The following is a 26,449-nucleotide window of genomic DNA, read 5'->3' on the forward strand; positions in this document are numbered from 1 at the left end:
TTCTGGCAGCTTCGTTAAAAACTTGTAGAAATTGACTTTACCTGTGCCTCTCAGCTAACTGTGATTTAGTTATATTTTACAACTGCTTTACAATTGCACAGGAGATATACACTGAATATATTCCAAGCACAAGTTTTGGTCATACTACATTTGCGGGAAGGTGATAGGAAGATGTCACATTTCAGGACCAAAAAAAAAACCCCAGAGGTTTTTTTGTGGACAGAGAAAACCTGTACAATCCCCTTGCACCCCAAACCAACAACTAATACTCAGTTACCCAAAGAATCTGGTTAGTTCACTGCAGCTCAACAAGTTTCTGCTACTCTGCTGAGCTCCAGGAACAGAGTGTGCTGTCCTAACCCTCTACAGCTGCTCAGTGAAGCATGTTAGGAAACCACAGTGTAGTTGATAGGCAGTCACTGTTCAACCAGAAAACCAGCCATCAGGTTAGATGAACCAAGAGAAGCCAAAGTAGATGCTTTTAGCATCAACTCTGACTTGTACTCCAGCACAGGATCACACACTGCCCTCCATCAGAGGAATGACAGCACAAGCAGCACCCACACAGTTTACCAGTAGGTATATGGGGCACAACCTTCGGAGATCTTTCTACAAAAACTAGGGAAAGGACATTTCAAGAGGCATGTGGAACAACCTCTGATCCCAAGTAGTATAGAGAGACTTCAAGAGGACACAGCAAAAATAGAAATTAACCCAAAAGATATAAAGAACTATGAAAGAGAAACAGTTCCATTAATCCTGCATCTTAGTGACAGAAAAGAAACAAGGTACACAAGTGCAAATATAATAAAAATCCCAAATGGCAGAGAGAGTGGGACATGGAGCAAACAGCAGCTTGCCTTATGGAAACTGAATGGCACAGCAATTCAAAATTTCAAAGACAAAAGAGAGCTGGATATACTACAGAAGCCTCTGGAGTTTCTTGACATGAGGTTTGACTGAATTAAGATCTCATCTGAATTTAGAGAAAGATTAAGTATGCAAAACTTGATCACTTCCCACAGCTACAAAACAAAGGATATTTTCCAAAAAGACATAAGCCCTCACATACCAGGCGAAGTTAGTGAACAGCTTAAACCCTAGCTGGCAAAGTTTTTAAAAAAAGGGTTTTTTGCAAGAAGTTTTTTTGCAACTAATTTATTTTGTAATTTTTTGCATTTTCTTCTGAAGCATTTTACTCTGCCACTAGAAATACAGTAAAGAAAGCATGTAACTCACTATTACAAGTTTTAAGAGCCTACTTCCTATTTCAAAAGTAAAGCTCCAAAATACAGAGAGCTCTAGGAATCCTTTTATTATCTATACATGCAAATGACCCTCTACAAAGGTGCCTCAGCATTACAAAACCAGTTTCTCAGTAATGAAGGAGAAAACAGCCTTACCAGGAAGTGAATTTTACCTGATAAGTGCATTGAGTGGAATTTTTTTCCAGGGAATACCCTGTTTGAGCAAATCATTAGCAAAAGACTGAATTGAAAACAAGGACTGTAGAATGGCATTCATATAGCAGGTGTTTCCCAGGTTTGAAAATCTGAAAAAAAAAAAAAAAAAAAAAATTGAACATGTTATATCTAATGATCAATGTGCAAACTTGCCAGAGTTAAACACGGCACTACTAACATGTAGGACATTCACCACAGCTGATTCTCACAGAGCTTCTTACTGGAGCTGTTCTACAGCCCTCCAGACTAAAGTGAAAACACACGGGAGGCAGCATTTACCAAGAAAGCACCCATGAGTTTGTACAATTGAACTTTTAAAAAACGCATATATATATAAAGAAATGAATCATCATTAAAGGAACATGAATTACCTGAAATTATCATATCTCTAAAATTCTCAAGAAGTGATTTCAAGGATACATATTCTCCGAACTAGAAAAAGTGTTCCCTGCCTCAGTGTTCATAAATTTCAGGATTATGTTTTTAATTAAATAATTGTAACAAGAACGTGCACATTCTGGTGATCAAAGTGTGCATGCCAGATAAAGAAAATTAAACTTACCCTTGCAATTGTTGTTGAGGATGGGTGGAAAGGGGCACTCGGGGTTTGTTCCAGCCTGTGTAATCTTGATTAGATCTCATTTTCTTAACAGAAAGAGGGGCAGGCTGAGAAGAAAATGCCAGACTTCTTTTGGCTGAAGAGGTCTGGCTGGATACAGTAGACCTAAAAACATAAAAAGGATAAGAAGTGTATGATTTCTAATGCTTGAAGAACTATAGTTCATGACACTGGAATTGCATCACTTTAGAAGACAAGGACTGGTAAAGCCAGACAAAATAACTGGCACGTATCATAATGAAACAGAGGTTTGAGAGAGATAATTTCTTTCCAGAGCACTTAAATATTTAGCTTGGTTAAACTTCCTTACATCCCTAGATGTGCACGCAGTGTAACCGAGTCTTTTGTCTTTTAGATATTTAACAATTCTCTACACTGTATGACGAGAGGAAGAATGATTATATAGCATGAGATCACCACTCCCAAGATATGCTAAAAATTCACATCTGGGCCAGAGTCTTCATTATCAGCCTCTTGTTCTTGTAACCTAATAGCTCTGGACCTAAGTTCCTTACATTCAAAGCATGGACAATGCCTCCTTTCTTCCTTGATCTTGTATCTCATCTATCTAGGGCAGAGACCAAGAGTTTGATTGCACAGCACCTAACACAGAAGAATCCCAAGCTCAAGCAGGATTCAGTACTACTAAAATACTGTTATTAAAATATAGAATTGAATGCCATTTATCTACTTGGGAAAAATGAAAACAAGGATTCAGACTAAGTTCCAGAGTTTATATATAATTTGAACCATCTAGAGTCATTCACAATGACTATAACAGACTTGGGTGATTTTATAAAGTCTATTGCAAGCAGTAACTAGAGTTTGTAGATGTAACCAGTGCAATTGCAGCCACACAGAATATCTAGATCATACTCCTGAAGGAAAGAATATGCATATAAGCACCATGTGATCAACACACAGGAAACTGAAGAGCCTAATTCCTGGGAAACAACTGCCATTTGCTAGTGAATCAGTCCTACCTGTCCAGGGTGGAACTACCAGTGGAGTACTCTTTTGAAGAGGACCGACTACTGTAAAAGGATGACGACTGCAGTGGTAAAATACCTTTAAAACAGAAAGAGAAGCAGGACATTTTGTTCCAGGTTACACAGCTACTTATACAACTTGTTTGAAAGTATTTAGTCAAAAGGTTTAAAAATCCTCAAATATTGTCTTCCAGAATTGGTTGGGAGACTACTAACACACATACTTACAAGTACTAATGTGAATATTAATCACATGTGAGTAAAAACATGCTGGAGTTTTAACTGAATTTAATACCATAATCTCCATCAAAACCCAAGTGCAACATGAGATATTATCAAGTCTTTGAATGGTCTTAACTACCTGAAAATTAGTAACTATCTGACTCTTGTTCAAATAGACAAGATACACGTAACAGAAAAGTCAGTACTAATTTCCAAGACAGTGCTCTCGAAATTCAACATAAATACTCAGGTAAATATGCAGAAGTGAAAACAGCTTCTCTTCCCACTCCTAATTCCATAGTAAATTACTATATACTTGGGGCAAAATATGGGTATTTCATCGTTACGATATCATTGTGCCAGATCCTGAGACTCTAATGCCTCAGATGGTGCCACATAAAAAAAATGCTCTCAAGAGTCAAAAAGTCACCTATTACGATGAATCACAGTGTAATTTAGTTTGGATAATGAACAACCATTTGCTTCTCTCCCAGCTTGAAGTGGTTTGAGCCACGCAACTTTCAGAAGTGCAGATATATGAAGGAAGTTTACAATACTGTTACTGAAACTTGCAGGTATATTCTAGACTCACAGACTCTGGACTCTTGAAGAGCAAACCAGATTTTTGTTCAGAGGTAAACATTCACCTTACTGGCTGCTCCAGCAACTCATTTGTGCCATCACAGCTCCACTAAAAAAAGAATGCATCCACCAGCATTCTCCATAAAAACAAGATCTTGAATGCATTTGTCTTTATGGAGAAAGAAGCTAAGTATTTATTCATAAAACTGAAGAACGGTGCTGCTTACTAGCTTATCTGCATACTGTCAGTATTGCTGTATTGTCTATAAAGCCTTCTCACACAACAGTATCCAAAAGAACTTTGGTACAAACAGGACTAAAGTCCTGGCCTCAAAACTCCCCCTGTAACTTCTGGGGAAGATATAAGGAAGCAAAAATAAACAGTAAACCATAAAAACAGAAAAAAACCCGGCCTACAGTTCACACAGGCATTAACAGCAAAGGGAATGTTTAAAAATAAACATGAAAGAAAGCAAAAAGGAAATCCCTAGGTGTTTACAGAAATTCCCTTTCAAGGGGAAGGGCAGCTTGGAGTGGAGTTTGAAGCTGCTTGTTTGGGCTGGCATCAGCACCCAAGAACAAAGGTCACGGCCATACTAGAGCAGGACAGGCTTTCAAAATGAAGGTGAGTTGTTTGCATCACATGCACACTCTGAAGGAAGCAGAAAAGTTAGTGGCATAGGGAAAAGGGGTTAGGTAAAACCACTTCTGCAGCAACTTGCTAAACCAATATCAAAATCATAGTGGTCAAAGCTAGGTATTATTAGGCTTTATTTTTTTACCTGATGTCCTGTTTTCCTCAGCCTGCTTCAGATTCAACTGTTTCTCTCTGCTACTGTTCAAGTACTTCCATGCTGGATCACTCAAGGCTTTATTATTCCTACAGGTAGAAGAGTGGAAGGCAGTGCAGTTATGGGAGACATGGGATACTCCTGCTTGATATTTACAACTTGTTTTAAAGCATTTCTCTCCTATCATCTTTGATACTTGACCTTGGAAAAGTAGAACTTCACTCACAAGTAAGTTTAACCAATTTATTTAAACAAGCCCTCTTACTCACATTTAAAACACACGGAGCTTATTCTCCAAAGTGCAATTTCCCTCTATCAATTTTGTTTTGAAAAGGGTCAAAGCAAGTTCAATAAAGAAGGTATCTATTGCTATACACATATAGCACACAAGACAATCCTGACATAACTGACTAAAGAAAGATGACACAAAATTTGCATGTTCCAGTTCCTGCAAATCAACTGCTACAGTAGTTTGTATTTCCCTTATTAATCCTGAACACATCCCTCAAATCAAGCACCCAATGTGTTCACAAGTTGACTGGCCTGTACCATGTGGCTGAGGGCATTCTTTTCAGAAAAATGTATCCTTATAAATGAACAAGGAGTTTAAAAATCAGAAACAACTGTTACTTACGTTGAAGAATCATTCTCTTTGGGATAATCTTCACTCATTTCCGAACCAGGAGGTTGTGTTCTTTTCCTCTTCTCACTGATGACAGAAAAATTTGTAAAGCGGCCGTTCTTTCGGAAAGGTTAGTAAATTACTCTCTTCCAAGTGAACGGAACTCCTCAATGCTCTCCACACATTTTGCACCCATCTTCTGCAATCTCCACTTTTATAACATATAGAGAAGAATCTGGCCTGCCCAACTCTTAAGTTGTACTTAAAGCTCTAGTGCCAGTACCAGTCAGAGGCTACAAAAGCACGTGTTAACACCCTGTTAAAAGTAACAGCAAAACTGGAGGAAGAAATACATTTCCTTCTTATGTCTCAGTGTACTGAGTTCCACTGCTCTATGAAGAGCTAAATTTTAACAATATCATAAAGAGGATAACCCTCCTACCGATTCTCCAACAAGCCCGTTCTGTGAGGGACCGACGATGCAGCAGATGCTGAAATGTTCACCCTGTTGCTTGGTGTCCCAGCTCCAGCAGAATTCTTAACAGAGCCTCTTGCTGGGGTGCCCAGCACCTTGCGAAATGTATTTTCCTCCTTACTTTCCACAGTCACTCTTTTGGGAGGAGTCTGCAAAACCCAAGTGGAAGGGGCCAGGGAGACGACCCAAGAGTGAAAACCAGGACCATCTCTAGTCCAAGCTATAATTTACGCCACTGCTTTGCTTGCTACAGCGTAGCATCCAAAAGAAGAGACATGCTATCTCTAATAGATTCAGACAGCTTAACACTAACTAGACACAGCTTAAGTTTTTGTATCATGCAAGTAGTAAGCATGAAACTCTACTGCAGTAACCACTTTCCTTTTCTAATACTAAGTCAGCTGAACTTTAGTTTTTAAAATCTCCTTTACAATCTTTGACGCTAGGCATGACCCAAGGCATGATTCCTAACTATCCCCAGAGCAATCCTGGTTTGCTTAATAAAAGTTTTTTTAATAAAAAAATTAAAAAGCAGTATTAAACCCCCACATAATTAAAACAATGCCCTGACAGCCTTGGGACAAGCAAGCCTCATGTGTAATGCAATGGAAAGGGCCAATAATTGTTTGGTTAAGGAATGTTGTTCAATTTTAGACTTGAAAACTAAACATGTCTAATCTCATCAATGTATACACAGCCTTAAGTTTTTACTGTGAGATTGTCTTTAAGCAACATGTAAAATTTGTTTTGGAACAATGTCAAAAATAGTCTCTTTCAGGGCAGTAACACTACTATATTCACAGAGATAACAAAGTAAATTAAAGTTGGTAGATACATCAAGAGATCTGGGTAGAAAAGGAAGAAAAAATATTTTGAAGGAAAACCACTTCTGGGGAAAAGTCTGTGAAATTTACACAAAAATGTGAGCAGAATGCCACAAACTAAGTAAATTTATTCTGATACAAAGCTGTGTCAGCAGCTTTTTGATCTGAAGTCTGCTAAACTCACTAAGACCTGTTCTGACTAACACATGGTTAGCCGATACGTAAGGTGTTCAGCATAAAACAATGGGAGATTCAGAACTATGTGAGAAGCAAGCCTTAATCATGTACTTTCCTTCTATTTCTACTTCTTCTCTGCCTGATAGCTTATATGTGAAGGACATATTATTCTGCCTTCCACAGCCAGACACTGACCTTTCTTACTCATACATAAGATATGGTTCCTTACAAACAAGAAACACCATTGCCAACCACCCTGTACACATTTATTCCAAGCTCTCTAGATTACAAAGACTTTGGGTGCAAAGTAAGTATTTACAGTGCTATTACAGCATACAATAAGAGAATGAGATGGGGAGAGGAATAAAATAAAATTAGAGAGGAAAAATTCGAACAATTAAACAAACCTGGTTCTCTATATAGGAGAATTGCCTGTTAGCTTCCTTCTGTGTGGTTCTGCTGCCCAGCACACCTCCAAAGCTGCCAGATCCTTGAGAGGGTTTCCCAGCTGACAAGAAAAGTACACAATATTTGATTTGATTGTCATTTAAGTGATTGGCATTCCTATTTGTAAAATGCTGTTTAGCTGGAGTTGATTTTGGAAAGGACATGATAGATTTCTTGCCAACAGACTACAATATTCTGAGTGCACAGACATAAGCACATGTTTATGGATATTGGTCATTTAGTCACTTGGCAGTAAAGTTCCTATCCTTAAAAAGAACAAAATGAAATAAGAGGTAAAATGAAAAGCAAAGAGACTGTGCATGTCTGATAAACAGACAAGCATTTTTCAAATACCATCATACTTACAACATAAACAAATCCTTTATGTTAATCTCTGCTTATCATTCAGCACAAGAAAGGTACAAAACAAAAAATGGGGTTCAAGGCCAGATGCTTCTTTCTGAAGCATTGACACAAATGCAAAAACAGCCAGTAACACAGGAGAAAATGCACAAAAGGTGTGTGCTGGTTTCAGCTGGAGTAATTTTCTTCACAGTAGCTACTATGGGGCTGTGTTTTGGATTTGTGCTGGAAACAGTGTTGATAACATAGAGATGTTTTAGTTATTGCTGAGCAGTGCTCACACAGAGTCAAGGCCTTTTCTGCTCCTCACACCACCCCACCCATGAGGCAGCTAGGGGTGCAAAAAAAGCTGGGAGGGGACACAGCAAGGACAGCTGACCCCAAATGACCACAGGGATATCATGCAGCGTCATGTTCAGTATATGAAGCTAGGGAAGGAGGAAGGGAGGCACAGTGATGGTGTTTGTCTTCCCAAGTCAGTGTTGCATACGATGGAGCCCTGCTGTCTTGGAGATGGCTGAACACCTGCCAGCCCGTGGGCAGTGGTGAATGAATGCCTTGTTTTGCTTTGCCTGCGTGCACAGCTTTTGCTTTACCTATGTCCTAGTTAGGACAACTGAGACCAGTTCATCATGGTATGGGTGTAACCCAAAACTGTGTATTCTATAGCCTTCCATGCCATTTCCCAGAAACTGTTGTCAACAGACTATCCGAACCCTCTGCCCATAGAGCCTGACTCCTCAGGCTATAAACTAGGTGTCAAGAGGCCTGTGAGATAGGAGGATGCTCTTGTCCTCACACCCTTTGTGGAACTCCCCGCCCTGAGGGAAGCACTGAACATTCCTGCCTGAACTGGAGGATATATAATCTTGGAGTCTCGGAACATTTTTAACCACTCGTGGGATCCAGAGGAAGACTGCAGCTCATCGCTCTCAACCAGACTTAGACCACCACTGGACTGCAATCACCACTTTTGACCAGACTGCAACAGCTCTCCCACCAGCAGGTTCTTCCCCTCTCCCTTTACTTTGGACTCAAGCGGGGCCCAAGGAACACCACGTTGTTCATGCCCCAGGGTACTGGGTTATACATTTGGGTTTTGTGGGTTAAGACCAATTGTTTGTTTGTATGATTGTACTCACTGTATTATTTTAGTAAATTGTTATTCTGACTTATAACCTCTCCTTTGAGTTGAGTTCATTTCCCCTGCTGGTTAACTCTTAAACCAGCATAACCTACTAAACTATCTTTGTCTCAACCCACAAGTTTCCTCATTTTCACTCTTCTCATTGTCTTCCCAACCCAACTGGGAAGAGGGAATGAGCAGCCATTTGGGGCTTAGTTGTTGTTGGATATGATTAAACCATGATGATAAAAAAAAACCACAACAACACAACACTGCTCCACTCCAAACTGCTACAACATGATTTACAACAACTGCACTTACCGGTATGAACCCTGTCCTGATGGACTGCATCCAAATACATCCGCATTTCATTTGCATCTTTTAATGGCACCTTATCAATAGTCAGGAAGCTGGTATCCTTTAGTGTTAGCATCAGGCAGCACAGTTTTCTGCCATTTGGTCGTAAGGTCACAGTTTTAATGTTATGGCTTAGCTGAAAACAAGAAAGTGACCATAAAGATAAATCCAATTTTAAAAGGCCAAAATACTTAAAAATTCAAACAAAATACTTAAAATAGGGAGGGTAAGAGACACTTGCACCAAAATACATCTTGCTCCACTTCAAGCAAACATTAAACCTCACAGAATTAATGCAATCTGTGACCTCGGCATCCGACAGAACTGAAAAGACAGTATCACTATCACTCAATAGTCCCTATGCTCCTGGGTAAGCTTTCTGAAACTTGCTTTCCTATTGAGTGTGGCATTTCTGAACATAAAGGAAAAACAACTTCATAAAGTCCCATTTTGCTAAAACTTCCACATCAAGTTTGAAATATAATTTCAGATGGGGAAGTTTCAAATGTTAAATACAAACTTCTACTCGCTTTACAATTTCCTCTCAGAGAAGACAGATTTGACATGGCTTAAAAAATTTGCTGAGGCAGTAAGTCAGTAAGAAACATGCTTAGTCTGTTTGCAACATTATAACAATTAAGTGGTGTCAAAACTTTCAGGATTATGGATGAGCACAAGAATAATTTTAGTAAGAATTCGTTCTCCCTAATGATGCCACTGCTACTTTATTATAACCGTACTTAATTGTTACTTCATGCTAAGTCACCTCTAAGAACTGGCTGTTGGGTAAAAGCTCTACTATTTACACAGGTTGAGGATAACTCAAAAAGAGCAAGATAGTACAAGACGTCCCATTGTCCACCAGCACGATTTCTTTTTTTCCATTAAGATCTCTGGCTTCTTGGAAAACCAACCAAGACACAACAGGAGCTTGTAAGAGAGGCTGGTAAGCCACCTGAATCAGAAACTAAGGGTTAGTTTTGCTGGGAACGTTACACTTTGTGCTCAATCCTTGTATTTTGGGTCGCTTTTTTGGGGGTGGGGTGTTGGGGGTTTGTTTAATTTGAGGTTTTTTTTAAATATAAGCTAAAAAATGTCTTCAAAGACCTAAGAATTGAATAACGGGCTCCAAGTTTTTCACCCTCTCTTAAAATATTGAGCCCAGTGCAAAGGTATTACAGTTACTTCACCATCTCAGAGCAAAACAATCCATTTCAACTCAAAATGCTGGCATGAGAGGACTCCACCCCTACTCTCCATGCACCTGTTATGACTCAGTCAGTGTCACAAAGTCTTGGGGGGGGGTTAACAAAGTATTTCTCTTAATACAGATCTAGCATCTCGGACAATTTAGTCAAAGCTCTGAAACGGTATTAAAACATATCATCTGACATAAGAAAGTTGATGACACACCAGTCACTGCAGAAAGAAATATAACCCTGGATCCATCCAACTGTTCCATTACAGAAAACTAAGAAAAAAGGCAGGGAAATCACCCACAGTTCTCCCAGAGCAACTTGTCAAAAAATAGGGAATGCTACTTCTAAAGCAAGATTATCAGGAATTTGTCACACCTGAAGTGCACGTTGACAGCCTGGGGCCAGCTCACACAAACTACACAAGCCTGCCTGCACAGGGGGCAGGCAGCTCTCCCTGCCTGCTGCTGGCTCCCAACAGTGCTCTTGTGCCAGCGGCCATGTGGCTGATGGATGAACAGGACCAGTAAGCAGGTCCTGATGAACAATAACCACCATCAAAACAGAAACAATTGGTCTAATGAGGCATCATTTCCTCCTCTTCCTTTGCTGCAGTCTTGGCTGCACGGTGCCCTATCACCCCCTTCACTAGATAGATCCTGCACCCAGTCCTTTCCCCAAATTCACATGAAAACCCTCCACCGAGCTCACAAAGAGATCTGACAAGTGCCAGAGACAGCAGATGTGAGAAAACTTGCCCCTCTAGGCCATGGTTGTCTGTTCTGTAGGCTCATCTTCCCCCTGGAACCACTCTTCCAGTCACTGTCACACCGCATCACTCATCCAGACAGAAAGGAGTATGTGAGAACAAGCACCCAGGGAATGCATGAGTGGCAGAAGAGACCACCCTCCTCAGGAGTAACATGGTCCATTGCTGGATTAAATAAAACTTGCGGTCACAGCATCACACAGGCAGATGATTCTTTTCAGGAGAAGGCAAATGATTCCTTTCAAGTCTCCAGCAACACAGGTGGGGACTATGCCCAGCTAATGATTTCCTCACGCCTTGATTTCAAGGTAACACAGGCCTCCAGATTCTTTGCTGAGACTCTGCAGCACACTAAGGCAGCAAAACCTAATCTTTCAAAAATAAAGTGAACTTTTCTCCACAGCGTCCACACACAGAAATAAACGGCTCAGAGAAAGGCTTGGTGAACTGATAAAAACTACTGATAAAAAACAACAGTGGCACGAAAAAGCAGAAGCCAACATTTACATCAGTTGAGGCTATTGCAAAGTCGGTAAGATGGGATTTTTTTTTTATTCCAACTACTCTTGTATCCTTTACGTATTTTTAAAACATTATATATTTCTTAAGAGAAAAAAACACTTCTCTTTTGGTTTGGAGCATTCTTTCAGAAAAGCTAAGAAGCCTGAACCAAAAATAACTACAGAATGAGAAAAATTCAGGCTGAGTATTTCAAAAGAACCTTTAACAGTGATCTGTATCTGCATTTAAAACCGAAAAGAGTAACAACCACTGTTCAGCAGAGTCTTGTATAGATAAGCGACAGGCTACCAGTGTGTTAACAACATTACACTTCAGTTGGGAAAACAGAAAGTACAAAGTGTTCAGGATCTTCACCTCTAGATAAGGCAAATGTGCCAATAACAGAAAGGTTACAGGTTCCAAAAATCTGAAACATGATCCACAATGCTGTATACTTTAGTAACTTTTCTCTGCCTTTTTGGTTCTTCCCATTCAGTGGTATCTTGATGCCGATCTTGGCAGATCCTTTACCGATACTTGTAAATAATTTACTGGATACCTATACAAAGGGATTAGTGTTCAGGAAACGAGGAACAAGAAAGAGTGACAGAGGGAAGTTTGTGTGACACTTAATAGCCTTGAAGAGGACAGCTGTTCACAAGAGAGCACAATACACACACTGTTAAAACAAAAGCCTTAATATCTGGCATACCTGAAACGTCTTTGGAATTCCTCCGACATTGTAGTGAACTACTAAACTCACTTTGTTGTCCTTCTCCACAATTTCAAAGCTCCCTTCTTTCCATTTTGTAATCCCAGTCTGCATGCTGCGCATCCGGACAGGTCCGTGCACCTTTAACAGAGCCATGCTTTCTCACAGAAAAGAGCTAACAAGAACAGCTGTGCTCCACCTGAAAAACCTGTTAAGAAGGAGAAACGTATCACTCGGCAGGCCAAACAGTGGCTAAAGGGAGACAGAAGCGTGGCTTGAACTTTCCACAGAAGTTTGATAAAACTGTTTTACTGCCACTTTTAAACATAGCGAAGAAGAGCTGGACAGCAGTGAAGGGAACTTAGATTAACAAAATCTCTCCCCGTCTGGGCAGCAATGCACTGATTCCTCATTGCTGAAAGCTGAGCAGACACAATTCCAGACACAAAAGTCCTCGAAAATCCTTAAAACAACGCCAGCGGATTTAAGGAAAGGAAAAGAAAGCGCCCGAAAAAAGTCGGTAAGAAATGGGAACCAAAGCTTCGGAGGAAGCGCAAGAGGGAGAAGGAGCTCCTTTCGGACGGCGCGGCACCCACAGGCACCCGGCGGTGGATCTCCGGCTCCTCCCGCTTCCCGCCCGGGAAAGCCCCGATGCGATACACAGCCCCGCAGGTCCCAGGCAGCTCGGCGGGGCGCATTCCCGACAAAACCCCGATGGAATGAATGGAGCGGACCCCGCGCTCAGCCAGGGCGGCGCTATCGGGGAGGTTCCCCGGGGCATCCCGCGATCGGCCCGGCCCGGCGGCGTCCCCTCTCCTCGGTGGAGTGGGTCCCATTTCCCTCTCGCCGTCCGCCCGCCCGCACAGGGGACACGGGGAGCGCCGCCCAGGCCGGGCCGGGCCGGGCCGGGCCGCTCTGAGAGGAGGCTGCACCGCGCGGCGGGAGGGGCGCGCAGCCAGCGGGAGCGGGAAAAAGTAGGAGAGGGAGGAGAAACAGGAGGAGGAGGCGGCAGCGGGGGGGATGTTCCCGGTACCTGCGGTCCCGGCGGGTCCCGGGGTAAGGCCCGGGGGGGGGGCGGGGCCTGGCGGCGGATGGCGGGAACCGGCTGCGGCGGCAGCGCGAGACGCCGCGCGACGCGCGCCCGCTCACGTCAGCGCGGCGGCGCCTTCCCGGCGCGCCCTGCGCGCGCGCCCGTGGCCCGCGCAGGCGCTGTCCCACCTCCCCGTTCCCAGCGTGCCCCGCGCGGAGGGTGAAGGGTCGCGGCGGCTCCGGGTCCGTGATGGCTGCGGTGGCCTGAGGGGGTACCGGCACCGGCACCGCGCCCGCACACCGACCATGCATAGCCTGGCCACGGCCGCGGTGAGCCGGCGGGACGGCGCTGGGGAGGGGCCCCCGTTGCGCGGGGAGCGGGGGCGCGGCCGCTCGTCGCTGCGAGGGGCCGTTCCCTCTCCCTCGGCCGGAGCGCGGCGGGCGGACTTGGGCCCGCGGGGCGGCGGAGCCTTGGTGAGCTCCGTCCCTGCGGGTCTCTTTGGCAGCAGCCTCGCTCCGACCGCTCCTCTGGGGCTGCTCCGGGCCGGGCTGTGCTGCTGCTGCTGCTGTGGGGCGGCGTGGCTCGTCCAAGGGCCCCGAGGGTTTCCCCGCTGGGTGTCCCGGCACTGCATCCTCCGCCTGGTGTGCATTGCGTAGGGGCTTTCCCTCCCTCCCTGCGTCTGGGTGCCTCCTGTCGCGAATGACTGTTTTGATGTCACTTTAAAGAATCGCCAGCAAAGGTACCGACAAAAGCAGGTTTAATGTAAGAGCAGAAGTGCGACAGAGTTCGTTGGCAAGGTTTGCTCTACTGCTCACTAGCTGGTTAAAGTACAGGGAGAAAAAGCAAACAAAAATCTAAAATCAATCAACCTGCAACCAAAAATTAACCCCTAAAATTATTCCCAGGGGCTTGGGCGAGGAAGAAAAGGGTAAGAGTAAGGATGATAAGGAAGACCCTCACAAGGTTCAGAGTAGACCCTCTTCTTCAAGTGACCTTAAAACACTCATTCATGACACTTCCTGCATGCCCACCCACCTCTTCTGCCCTCTGAGGAGCTGTTTTACTTCTGGTCTTCACTGCAGAGGGAAAGAGGAGGTAAGGAAAAGAGCCTTAGGGCAGCAGGTGAGCAGAAGGAAAGGCAGAGGCTGCCTGTTCTTTCCCCCCAGTACCGTGCAGTGCAGTGCTATCTGTAGGTGGTGCTTACTCTTATCCCCTTCAGGAGACTGCTTAAGTGGGATGTGGTGCGTGATGTTCAGGCTGGTCAGAGTGGAACTGTGTCTTGGCCTGGGTGGGTTCAAAAGTGGAAGCTGAGTTTGAAGGATGTGATTATTGTCTCGGATCTCCCACCAGAGTGGGTTTGTGGTTTGGTTTTCACTTCTCCAAATGCACCTTCATGGTGTGTGTGAGACTTCCTAGAGCTGATTGAGTCTTGTGTATGTTGGGTGTGGGAGGTGTACTGCAAAACCAGCAGTTAGAGCTGTTTCAAATGAACTTAGCTCAAGGGTCTGCTTGAACTAACAAGCTAATGAGTGAGTCAAGTTCGATGAACAGGAGTTGAGAGAACTTTTTAAGTTTTCCCACTTTGTTCAAGTGCTCGTGACTTTAGCTGTTTCCTGGAGTGCTGGCAAATATTCTGATTTAAAGTAATGCATTTCAGAGCACAGAAGGGTGTGCAAGATCACAGTGAACTCTCTTAATGAGCATTTACATTTTTATAGCAATCTAATTCCTAAGTGTTTGTTGAAATGCACGAAGGACCCCCATTATATGTCTCTCCCATTAATCCACGGTATGTATTCTAGCCACCTCTCTTTTTTTAAGACAGTTTTAAGAAAAAAATTTGCTTTAGAAATAGAGGTCAACTTTATTTCAGGACTCACTTGAATGCATGTTTAATTTATACCTAGGTTGTGCTACCAGGTAGTTCTGTATTTAAATGTTTCCCACCACAGTTAGTTAATATGGTTAGACTAAAGGTGACAGGGAAGGGAGTTTGGCTCTGGAAATGTGCTCAGGACCTGTGGTAAATAACATTACCTCTTAGTAGGGCCATGAATTGGCTCAGGAGTCCCTTCAGGAGTGTGAACACTGTTGTGATAAAGCTGTAGTGAGCCAGAGCATTGGTGGTGGCATAGCTGACACTTCTGTTTCAGACCTGGAGACGTCATAGAGTGCTTGAGAACAAGCTGTAAATAGCTGTAAGGCATTGAAAGCCCATATCAAATCACCTGATTTGCTGCTATGGAAGTTCAAAGTTCATTTTGCTGTTTTTAAGCAGATGATCTGTCAAAATAGTTGAAAAAGCACATGTATCCAGTTAGTCAACATTCTGCTTTGGCTGACCAGTGCTTCTACCAGTGTGTGTAGCAGCAACTGCTCAGTTAGGAAGAAAAAGCCATTTGCGTAAATCTGTTTGTTATGTGATTGTTGGAGGTGTAATCAGGCATGGATGTTTGAGGTAATGTTTTTTTCTCCTGAGGAAGGTGTTACAAGGTCTTTCATAGTGTGTGCAGGGGTGGTGAATTTCTGCTGTGATACTGTTGGTAAATTCCACTTTCCCTGTGTTCAAAAGAAAGTCTGCCTGACAGGGTTCTGTCTTGGAGCTTACAGGATTTGTGTGGCCCTCAGAGTTCCCCAGAATTTTGGATCTTAGAAGAAGAAACAGCAATGAAGTAGGAAATTAGGAAAAAATATGTTTTTCTGTTTAAAGCGAAAGGAGCAACTGTAGAGCCTGTGAAAAGCAGTTTGTTCTGGCTAAGGCAGATATTGGACATCATAAACTTAATTGTGTGGAAAATCTACTTAGTGTTCTCTAGGGATCACAAGCACATGATTGTGCTTGTAAAGGGCCGATGTATTTAAGCTTACAGGAACTGAAACTTCCAGTGAGTCTAGAAAAATAGATGGAAGCTTTAGATAATGCGAATATAACAACATTATTGTACACTGCTTGTCACTCCAGCACCCCAAATAAAAACAAATGAGCTCTGTTGATTCTTCTCTTTTTCAGCTTCACTGTAGAAGTTGCCATTGCAATTGCACTCACAGCTGTAAGGCCACAATAAACTTGTCAGGATTACTAATTTAGTGTGAGATTTTGCAAAAAAAAAAAAAAAAAATTAAAATTGAGTAGGTGATTGTCCTGGTTCTGGCCGGGACAGGGTTAATTTTTGCAGTAGCCTGAAGGCAGAGGGGGGGAATGAGTGAGGCTTGTGGTTTGGAGTGGCTTCAGTGGAAGCACTACATTGGAGAATACCATTCCTAAACCACAACAGTGAGAAAAAAAAGAGGATAAGAGAAAAGATAAACATCTAAAAAGGTATTTGAACCCTTGAGTACAGGGATTGATAACACTACATTGGCTTATATATAAACATTTATGTTAAATAATATGATGAAAATGGCTGGGGGAGAGAGACGTCCCATAGCTGGGAAGGAATCTCTGGGGACATGACTATGGATATAAAATGGGGATGAACAGAGGAGGGAAACCTTCACAGAAATAGAAACAGAAAGCTCTACCAGTGTCTGCCAAAGCTTAAGTCTCTCTCCATCCCTCTGGTAGTTCTGGTACTGCCTCTGCCATGTGGCTTCAGGTTTGGTTCCAGCCACTTTCAGTTCCTGAACTGCCTTGTGTTCTCCTGTGTCTCTTGGTGGTAGCTGCTTGGTGGTAGCGTTGGTGTCAGTGCAGTACAGGCTCTGCTCACATCTGTTGTGATGAGCGCCTGAAGAGTTTCAGTTGGGGTTTAAAAAACAAAGAAGGAAACACAGTCCTGTTCCCAGCTGGGATTGCCCTGCGCAGCGAAATGCAGGGCTGGTGGCATGAGGGCTAGCTCAGGAGCAGCAGTGAGACAGACTTTCACTGGAAGGCTTATGCATGGCATTCTCCACAGAAACTATGATACAGTCTCTCTTTTCCTTCCTTATTTTTTTGTTTTGAGAACTTGTTGACCTGGATTCCGTTCTTTCCCTGATGTTCCAAGAGAGGCAGAAGAGAAATTCTGGATTTCTCCTGAGTAGTAGAAAATGGGTCTTGACTATGAATACAGATCTACCCTTCTCCGGGTTTATTTTGAACAGTAATCAAATCACCCTGAGATCCTGCACAGAATCATTCTTGAAAAATTCCCTTTTAGCTCCATGCATGTGGACAAAGTACCTGGGATGAATTTGAACCACTGGAAACAGCAGGTGTTACTGGCTGTGGCCCCTGTCATGCTGGTGTTGGAGTAGTGAGAATTTTTCTATTATTCGTATGAATATTTTTCTCATGTACATTGGGTGAATCCCATTGGCAGTTTCCAATGTCATGGGTGGTTTTGGAGGGGAAAAAGGTAGCATCTGCTTTACTTTGAATTAATGGAATCTTGCACTTGAAGCTTGAAATGAATGCGTGCTAAATGCAGGTGGAACAAATGATAGCTGTCACTCCCTGGGAGCTCTGCTGGCACAGGCAGGCAGCAGCTTGGCTCTCACATTGCTGAATGAAGTTACGAGGTACTGCTTGTTGAGACAGTCTCTCTTAATCCGCTTGTCAAGTCAGGCCAGAAAGTAAAGCCTTTGCATTTTCAATAGGTGAAGTGATAATGCTAATCTAAGGAAGGGATGGATCCATGTCCAGGGCATCTTGAAGGAGCTTTAGTTCTCACCCCTTCGCTCAGGAGTTTCTTGAGCACTTTTTGGCCATTCTGACAGGTTGTGGAAAGGGTTTGGTTGAGAACTGGATAAAATGTTTGGACTGAAGTTTTCTTGTCTCCCTCCCAGCCTGTGCCAACAGCGCTGGCTCAGGTTGACCGTGAAAAGATTTACCAATGGATCAATGAGCTGTCCAGCCCTGAGACGCGGGAGAATGCGCTGCTGGAGCTGAGCAAGAAGCGCGAGTCTGTGCCTGACCTCGCCCCGATGCTGTGGCACTCGTTTGGCACCATCGCAGCGCTCCTTCAGGTGGGTCAGACTGCCCATGGTGCAGCACCAGCGTGTGTCAGAGCTTGTGTGTCCATGGTGGGGATCTGGGGAGGCACTGGTGGGATCCCTTACTGCCATTGCTGGGAATATGATCTATGATAGATCATGTGAGGAGAGCAGATGTGGGAAGCTCATTTGCCGCTAATCATCATTATCAAGGTGACGTGTGAGACTGATATTTCTAATTAGACAGCTTACATAGTTGGGAGGAGAATAGGAAAGTTCTTGGATGTATGAGCTCCCTGTGGATCCCATTCTGCTTATTTTAATACGACATCATAGCAGAACCACAACAGTCTTTCTCCTAAGACTGAAGGTTTGATTTCTTTTGCATGAGTGTACTTTCTGGTCAGAAGGTTGCCCTTGCAGGGACCCCCCTGGGAAGGCAGCAGGGAAATGCTGCTCACTGCTGCAGATACCCTTGCAAGGGAAGGTACCTGCATTTCATGTGAAACTGAGCAGCTCAGCTTATTGCTGGGCAAACCACTCTACAGCTGATGACTGGCTATCACTCAATGCCAAATCTGGTAGTTTCTTTCCAAGGGGGAAAGAAAGAGTGCAGCATTGGCAATGTCAAACTCTTGACTGAGTGGCCCTGACAAGCAAAGAAAATTACAAGGGAGCTATAGCTGGAAGCAGGCAGATTTCTGAATTGGATTTCTCAGCCTCAGCTGCTTCCCCTGCATTGAGTTAGAAGAGTACCAGCAGCTACACTGTGAGCAGAGTGGGTGTCCTCTGCCTCTAGGACGCCTCTTTGATCTGGAAGTTCAAAACAGAGCCTACAGTAGTAAAGAGCCAAGAAATCAAATGAACCTTTTTTTACTGAAACTAAGGGTTTGAATGCATTCCTGTGACTCCTTGTCAAATTGACTCTGACCCAGCTCTGCCTTTGCTGGGCAGCATGGTGGCTCTGTTGTAACTTCAAAGCGATGCTTGGTGAAAGCAGACTGTCATCTGCTGTCACTGCGGTTCCTTGCTAGGCATGTGCTTTGGGGTAGCTTTCTGGTATTTTTCTCCTTTAACTTCTCTATATCTGTTAATTTTTAGGAAATTGTAAATATTTACCCATCCATCAACCCTCCAACTTTGACAGCCCATCAGTCCAACAGAGTCTGCAATGCTTTAGCTCTGCTACAGTGTGTTGCATCACACCCTGAAACAAGGTAAGCATTTCCAAATGTGTGAGTTTTCAGAGGTGTTGATGTTGACAGCTCAGCCTGTGTGTTTGACTCCAGAAGTACATAAGATCCTTTCTCTTTTACCTAGAGAAGTGAAACAGACCATAAAGCTGGTAGATAGACAGCTGCCTGCTGCTTTCACTTGTTTGTATGGATTATCAGGATACAGCTTTATGGTGGTCCTAAATGCATTGCATCCCTTGGATCATCCTAAGGTTTTGCAAATTTCCAAAACATTCCGTTGTGGCAGCTCTTGGAAGGTCAACCAGAGCTAAGGGCACCTTTGTGTTGAGTGCTGTGTGCAGGATCCTTGTTTTAATGAGCTTACATCTATTTAGACAAGCAGCTTACAGTTATTTAGACCAGCTGTTGAAAGGCTGGAATGGGTAGGACTGTCCTTCCCAGAGACTGCATGAGGTAAGGGAGCAGTAGCAGAGCCATTTCTGGAGTCCTCAGCCAATGTCTGACTTCAGATTTTCTCAGTCTGTGCCCAGCCAATGTCAGCAGGGGAAAATATTATGTTGGTTCAGCCAAAATCAGTAGCTAATACTACCCAGAGATCCATAATCTCATGCTTCTGTTCCTGCTGAGCAGCAGCATAGCTGAAGTTGTTTTCGAGCTGCTGCAAAGCAGTGTTACACAGCAACCCTCCATGAGATAACCAAATAAATAGGGTAGTTTTACAGTACTCACCTTTACATTTAAAATTTGAACACTGAAAATGGAAGAAGTATGTTGGATGATCGTGCAAGAGAGCCTCCCTCTGCTAGCAGAGCAATCTCCAGGTTTCTCCCTGCAGTCTATGTTTTTCACTACTGCCAGAAGACAGTGTGAGGGCTCTTGGGGAAAAGGTGTCTGTGCACATTTAAACTGTGGTGATACCTAGAGTTAGCCACTCTGTATTTCTGTCATGCATGAGGATGACTGTCCTTGCCACTGAGAGCCTGCAGAGTGAAATGTGGCAGTGAATGTACAAAGCAGAGGGTCTGGGTAGCAGGAAGAGGTAATAAAAACAACATGTGCTCTGTTCCTGGTCATCTGGAAGCAGCAATGCAGGCAACTGACAGATCAGGTGCTCTGATCAGGTTTTGTGCTGCGCCGAGTGCAGAATTTACTTCATGCCTGTCTATCAGAGGTAGAACTGTTACACACTTTCAAGGAGCAGCAGCAATGGTGTCCAGCAGCCTAAAGCTCTGTGTGGTAGCGCTGGATTGTACGCTCACTTTGCTTTCCTTGTTGCTCACATTGTGTGTTCTCCCTTTCCCACAGGTCAGCTTTTCTGGCAGCTCATATCCCTCTCTTCCTGTACCCCTTCCTGCACACAGTCAGCAAGACACGTCCGTTTGAGTACCTGCGGCTCACGAGCCTCGGAGTGATTGGTAAGAAGCCAGACTAATGCTGGAGCAGTGGTGTCCTGTTGAGTTAGAGCAGTTCATGCTGTGGGCAAAGAGACCTGCATGACAAAGTCAGAGGTTTCTTTATATTGAGACCTTCTGAGTCCTGTAGTATTAAGAGGAGCTGTTCCTTTTCCATCAGTTGTGGAGGCAATTCCACTAAGTTCCTTTTAGTGTGTAGGAACTGAGCTTTTCACTTACAGAAAACCCATTGAAGACTAAAAATACAAAAATATATTTCTGTGAGTACAAGCACCTGCAGACTTGTCTTGCCTTCACCCTCAGCCCTCCCAGCTAGACATTGGGATAGGTGGGTGCAGGCTGGGTTTTCTTTGGGTTTCTGTCATTTATTGACTTAGGTGTATTTGCCCTGTCTTCCCCTTATCCTGTTTTTTTTCTTTCTACCCCAAACCTTTCTCTCTCGATGTGTGAAGTAAGTGTCTCAAAATCTGTTTCTTCCTCCCAGAGGTTGCTGTGGGTGGCATGATCCTCTTGTGTTTGTGTTACTGCTGAGGGAGAACCAAGAGTGTATCCCCTTTCCGAAAAACAAACAACCCCCAAACCCAGCTTGATTACTTTTAGGCTGCCAAAATGATTTCTTCTCCAGCCATGTGCTGCAACGTATTTAGGATAACAGTTGCTCTACCTGCCATTCAGACCGAATGGTTCCTGGGGATGGCAGAGCCCAGGCCCTCTTTGAAAGGTGAGATTTTTTTTTTAAAAATTATTGTTTATTGATTTTTGTGTTTTGTTTTTCCTTCAAGGCGCCTTGGTGAAAACTGACGAGCAAGAAGTGATAAATTTCTTATTGACAACAGAAATTATCCCCCTGTGCTTACGCATTATGGAGTCTGGCAGTGAACTCTCCAAAACGGTACCTATTTTTTTTGTCTTAATAAAGACTTTCTGTTGTTCATCTCTGACTGACCAGGAGCAGGTACCCTGCAGAGTTGGCTTTTGTCCTGTTGGAAATGCTGGGACAAGTCTGGGTGGAGTTTTTACCTTCTCAAAAACCAAACAAACCAAAACCTGAGGCTGCTCTTGAGTGACCCAGCAGTAGTTGCTGTCTTATGCAACCTGCACTCAGTCATCTTGTACACTCTGATTTGTTTATATCTCTTTTCTTTAGACAGATGCCAAGCATTGTGTACTGTCCTGCATTTTCTTTTGGCTTTTAATTTTCACTGAATAAAGCATTTGCTGCCTACTGAAAGGCCTTTCAGCTCTGGGGCTGCCTTGAAAAGAGCACCACACAAAGGCTGTCCCTTTTCAGGGTAGATAAGTTGTTTTTAGGCTTTGTTTTCTGCTTTCTCCCCTTTCTAGGTTGCTACGTTTATTCTTCAGAAAATCCTCCTGGATGACACAGGGTTGGCATACATCTGTCAGACTTATGAGCGGTTTTCCCATGTTGCCATGATACTGGTAAGATCATTTGTTTTTAAAGTATTTTTTTTTTGTATTTAAGAAAGACAGAATGGCACTGTAGCAGCCAGCTTCTTCAACAACAACTTTACTGCTTTCTGGCTGGAGCACAGGATGAGGGAGGCAAATCGTTCTTGGGTTAATTGCTTGTGACACTGTAGCTCTCTGCTTCCATGTTTCCTCTGGATATCTCTGTTTTGCATATCAAGAGAACATATACTGAGTCCTCAAGATAAAACAGGTAAACCTCTCCAGAGAGGGAAAAGAGTTTTCATAGTTGTTGGTGGAATGTAAATTGATTTAATTTTGTGTAAGAATGATCACACAGTTCAGATCATGAATCCACATCCCATTTCTGTCTCTCACAACAGGCTGAAAGAGCAGCAGGTTGAGTGAAAGAGTAGGAGCAGGGCAAGTATATGATACTTGTTGTCATAACAGTCTCACAGCTGTCAGGTACTTTGAGCTTTGGATTTCTGGGGCCAGTTGTGGGTTTTCTATGCTGTAAACACCAGTGTTCCTATCCTTGAACCCACAGAAATATTCTGCATCCACAGTGTCTTTGACCAAGGAGTTTGACAAGTTTCCTGTTTGCTGCCTGGAATGCCACTCTCCTTTTTTTCCTTTTTGAATCTGGCTCCTACTGGCTGCTGCATATGTTCTAATTTTTGTGTTGGAGCACGGAGAGAGCAGACAACTTCTGTCCATCCCCTGTTCCCTGTAATGGACAAGTTTGGGTACTCATAATTTTTTCATCCCAGAAGTAATAGCCCCAGCTTGAGCTTTATCTTTGAGCTCACCGAGGGGAACACATGCTTGCCCTGGAATAGTTATTGCCATGCTTTTGTATGCATTTGTTTGCTTTTTAAAGAGCAGTCTCAGGAGAAGAAAATGCAGCAGTAAGTTAAGCACTTAGCAATGCTGGTTCTCTGACTAAATGCTGTGCTTTCATTAGGAACATTTATTTGTCTGTTTTTGCAAATGTAAAGAAAACGTTACCTCCCAATTCACCCGCAAATGGGAAAATATGAATGATTGTGAGCTGATATCCATAATGTTTAATGTGACATGATTTTTGCATTCAAGAAAAAAATCAGCTTTGATAGAAGTACATCTGGCTCGATGGCAAAGTGAAGGATGTAATTAGAAACTCTGGGATAGGGGAAGGAAGGAGACCATACCGTTCCCAAACGTGAATTGTTCCTTGAACACAGAAGGATGTGGGTGTGTAAAGCAGTGTTAGCATGGAAGAAGTCCTAGCTGTGGTATAGTCCTATCACTGGGTGAAGCACTGACAGGATCAATATTCCACAGTGCTTTCAAAAATCAGTTTAGTGTACCTCCTATCTCATGAGACTAATGATTTACTTTTGTGTCTGCTGGTAACTGAGTAAGATTTTACACAAGTATTAGATGCTTTTAAAAGAGGAAGTTAGTATTTTCCATCCAGGAAATGTTGGAGGAGTTTGCAATTCTTTATTTTGAAGAAATATTGGTATCCTGGGGAATTGCTGAGAACAGGAAGCTTGAAAAAGGGCAGATGAGGGGGACCTACTAATTGCTAACTGCCTGGATATCCAAATACAGGTGACTTTGGCTAATGAGGAAAATGGTTAGTGCTAGCCAAAGTAGTTTACAGGAAAAAACCCAACTTGTTGGGCAGATTTGATTGACTCCTGAAGTCAGTACAAGTAAGCAGTCTGTTAAATTCCTTCAGAGCAGGCGTGTGAAGGCAGCTGCACTGTTTACTTGACTGGGCGTGTTCAAAGGTGCAGCCATGTGCAAAGTCTTACTTAGTGTGAGGAACGGAAGCTGGGCCGGGGAGATCTGCCCTGGCCTTGCCTCCCTGGAGCAGCTTTATGAGGGATGTAGCAGAAAGAGAAAATACAACTCTTGGGTGCATGCTAAGACCAGATGTGGATCTTGCTACATGTGGTGTGGGTTAGCTCAGTCTTTTGGCATGGCTTCCCAGGCTATTGCTAATAAACTTAGAACACTCTTAAAAGGGTGTTGAAATGAAGGGAATGCAGATGAGAATAGGGAGTGTTGCAGAGCTTGGAACACACCTCACGGGGTGACTCAGCCTGAGCTTATCAAAGTGTTTGGGATGTGTCTGTCTTCCACAAGTGGTGGAAACCCCAGGTTCTCTTTAATCTCACAAAGAGCTGGACCACTAAGCAGTCCTGGGAAGGTAAAAACCAAACAGAGATGAGACGAGCTTTCCCTAAGCTGCTGGGAGAACCCTTTCCAAGTCATACCTTCTCAAAGGCATCTTGGCAAGCAGTGCCAGGCTCCATGCAGGGGTATCCAGATGAAAGTTAATGGGCTGTGCTGTGTGGGAAGCCAGAGTGAGCGATCTAATGGCCTTTCCCAGTCTCTGCTGATCGTGAAGCTGTTCTTATAAAGACTTTAACTGGTGGCACTGGCCTCTGTCAAACAGGGTAAAATGGTCCTGCAGCTCTCCAAGGAGCCATCGGCACGGCTGCTGAAACATGTCGTCCGCTGCTACCTTCGCCTTTCCGATAACCCCAGGTAAACATTTTAGGAGTCTGGGCAGGGGCTTCTTCTCCATGGGAAGCACAGTTCTTTTCCACAGTGCCCACTTAGTGGGAATCAAAGTTCCTGGTCTGCCAGCCTTAGCTCATTATAGAAGATGGGTGGGTTTTTTGCTTTGATGTTTTTACTGCTAATCTCTCCTGGGATATGTACCATTTACGGTACATGGGAGAAACAGAGGCTGTTTAGGGCTTGTGCAAATTCAATTGTGCAGTTCACAACTGCCTGAGCTCAAATGTAGATTGAACAACGTACAGGGGAGGGCCTGAGGTGGAAGGTGTGCTGTACTCTCCCTCTTCTGCATCAAACGAGCTGTTAGCAGTAGAAGCCAACAGATGAAATTCAGTTGAGAGAATACAAACTGATCTCCTGATGACCAGCAGCTCTGCCCAAAGCTGCTGGGTGTGCATTTGTTGCCTTGGCATCTCCTGGCATTGCATCACTTGACTGACAGGTGTCAGAGTGCAGGGGCTGGCTTGTTGGGTTTTAGCATGAGGGGTGGGAGCTGCACTGGCTGGCTGAGTGCCACGTGCTGCGGTGCTGCTGCTCAGTGCTTTCCTTGGCTGGCTCTGCCAGGGAGACCTCCAGGCAAAGGAATGCTGTGTCCCCAGTGGGGTTTGCTCCCCCCTTGCCCCTGTGAGTTTATTTGTTGGGCCCCGTTTCTTGTCTCTTGATGTAGGGCACGTGAAGCTCTCAGGCAGTGCCTTCCTGACCAGCTGAAGGACACCACCTTCGCCCAGGTCCTGAAGGATGACACCACCACAAAGCGCTGGCTGGCTCAGCTCGTCAAGAACCTGCAAGAGGGTCAAGTCACTGACCCACGGGGCATTCCTCTTCCTCCGCAATGACTGCTGGGGGAGGTGGGGAACTGGGGAAGAAACAGCTCAGGTTTACAAAAAACGAGGAACAGGTGACCTCTTCTGCAACAAACTGGGCACGCCAGCTGGCTGCCAGCCTGTCGGACCATCCCACCCAGCCAAAGGGCTGCTCTGTAGCAGCAATGCCTCCGGGGATCCCAACACCAGCAAATGCTGATACTACAGCTTAAAAAAAAAAGGTCAATAAAAACCATCTGTAGAGATCCCAGTCTCTCTGGGAGGCATGGATGGCATCCCTGCCCCCACCTCCAGGCAGGGGGTAGTGCAGATGTCCGCTCTTCCAGCAAGCTCAGCCTCCGCCCGAGTGGTGCACAACTCTGGGTGTGTGCGCCACATCCCTCCAATTCCTTGTCACTTCTTGTTTACACGTCTTGTTTAGATGAGCGAACTGAATAAAAGCCGATCCAGTTATTTTATCCCCTCTTAATACTACTACTCAGCTGCAGGTAGCCCAGGGACAGCTTTTTTCCCTGCCAGCATGTCCTTGCTCCTGGCTCTGCATCCAGCTGGCGCAGTAAGCTTCTTTCTTCCTTTCCTTTGGCGCAGAGGCAGTGGCTGGAGCCGGGCCCCTGCGTGCTTGCCCCAAGAGGAGGGGTGGATTACATGCAATGAATCCATGCGTCATAAGCTTGCTTCCCGGGGCTCTGGGGAAGGAGAAGACAGCAGGACTGGCTCTTGTGCTGTAAATAGCGCACTTCTGCAGCTGACCAGCGGCCGGGGGCTGATGTGTGCTGCCCTCTCGTCTAGTCCTGGGGGGGCTGCTGGCTGGCTCGGCAAATGGAGCTCAGCGT

The 26,449-nt window shown here is 44.2% G+C and overlaps 2 protein-coding genes across 5 annotated transcripts in view; one reads left to right on the top strand and one right to left on the bottom strand.

The window, feature by feature from the left end:
* Nucleotides 1-13,353, bottom strand: part of USP37 (ubiquitin specific peptidase 37) — a 36,909-nt gene extending 23,556 nt beyond the window's left edge. For 2 of the 3 annotated variants that reach the window (XR_005563709.1, XM_027734795.2), the window contains exons 1-10: nt 13,269-13,353; nt 12,236-12,443; nt 9,022-9,193; nt 7,172-7,272; nt 5,731-5,912; nt 5,301-5,375; nt 4,658-4,755; nt 3,066-3,150; nt 2,026-2,187; nt 1,421-1,552 (exon numbers count right to left, since the gene is read on the bottom strand). Coding sequence is in view for 2 of the 3 variants with exons in the window: in XM_027734795.2 (XP_027590596.1) it covers nt 1,421-1,552; nt 2,026-2,187; nt 3,066-3,150; nt 4,658-4,755; nt 5,301-5,375; nt 5,731-5,912; nt 7,172-7,272; nt 9,022-9,193; nt 12,236-12,391 (1,163 nt within the window). In the remaining variant the exon portion in view is untranslated. Of the gene's footprint in view, nt 1-1,420; nt 1,553-2,025; nt 2,188-3,065; nt 3,151-4,657; nt 4,756-5,300; nt 5,376-5,730; nt 5,913-7,171; nt 7,273-9,021; nt 9,194-12,235; nt 12,444-12,969; nt 12,987-13,268 lie in introns of those variants that run through there. The other variant, XM_039381835.1, reaches the window with a different exon arrangement.
* Nucleotides 13,354-13,473: 120 nt separating this feature from the next.
* CNOT9 (CCR4-NOT transcription complex subunit 9) lies at nt 13,474-26,074 on the top strand. Of its 2 annotated transcripts, none has more exons than XM_027734747.2 (8): nt 13,474-13,594; nt 18,030-18,209; nt 19,278-19,393; nt 20,678-20,787; nt 21,567-21,676; nt 22,126-22,224; nt 24,665-24,756; nt 25,454-26,074. In XM_027734747.2, the coding sequence occupies exons 1-8, from the start codon at nt 13,571-13,573 to the stop codon at nt 25,626-25,628; spliced, it is 906 nt and encodes a 301-aa protein (XP_027590548.1). In that variant the 5' UTR covers nt 13,474-13,570; the 3' UTR covers nt 25,629-26,074. The 2 variants fall into 2 exon arrangements, with proteins under 2 accessions (XP_027590548.1, XP_027590549.1); XM_027734748.2 differs by having other exon boundaries at nt 25,460-26,074.
* Nucleotides 26,075-26,449: the final 375 nt, after the last annotated feature.

The sequence above is a fragment of the Pipra filicauda genome, unplaced genomic scaffold, assembly GCF_003945595.2.
Source record: "Pipra filicauda isolate LSUMZ 115617 unplaced genomic scaffold, ASM394559v2 scaffold241_size1546129_pilon, whole genome shotgun sequence".
Lineage (NCBI taxonomy): Eukaryota > Metazoa > Chordata > Aves > Passeriformes > Pipridae > Pipra > Pipra filicauda.

Bases quoted from the DNA above. Each gene is read 5' to 3' on its own strand.
- CNOT9 (XM_027734747.2), top strand. From the start codon at position 13,571: ATGCATAGCCTGGCCACGGCCGCG. The intron at 13,595-18,029 runs GTGAGCCGGCGG...TCTCCCTCCCAG, and splicing joins ATAGCCTGGCCACGGCCGCG to CCTGTGCCAACAGCGCTGGC. The intron at 19,394-20,677 runs GTAAGCATTTCC...CCTTTCCCACAG, and splicing joins GCATCACACCCTGAAACAAG to GTCAGCTTTTCTGGCAGCTC.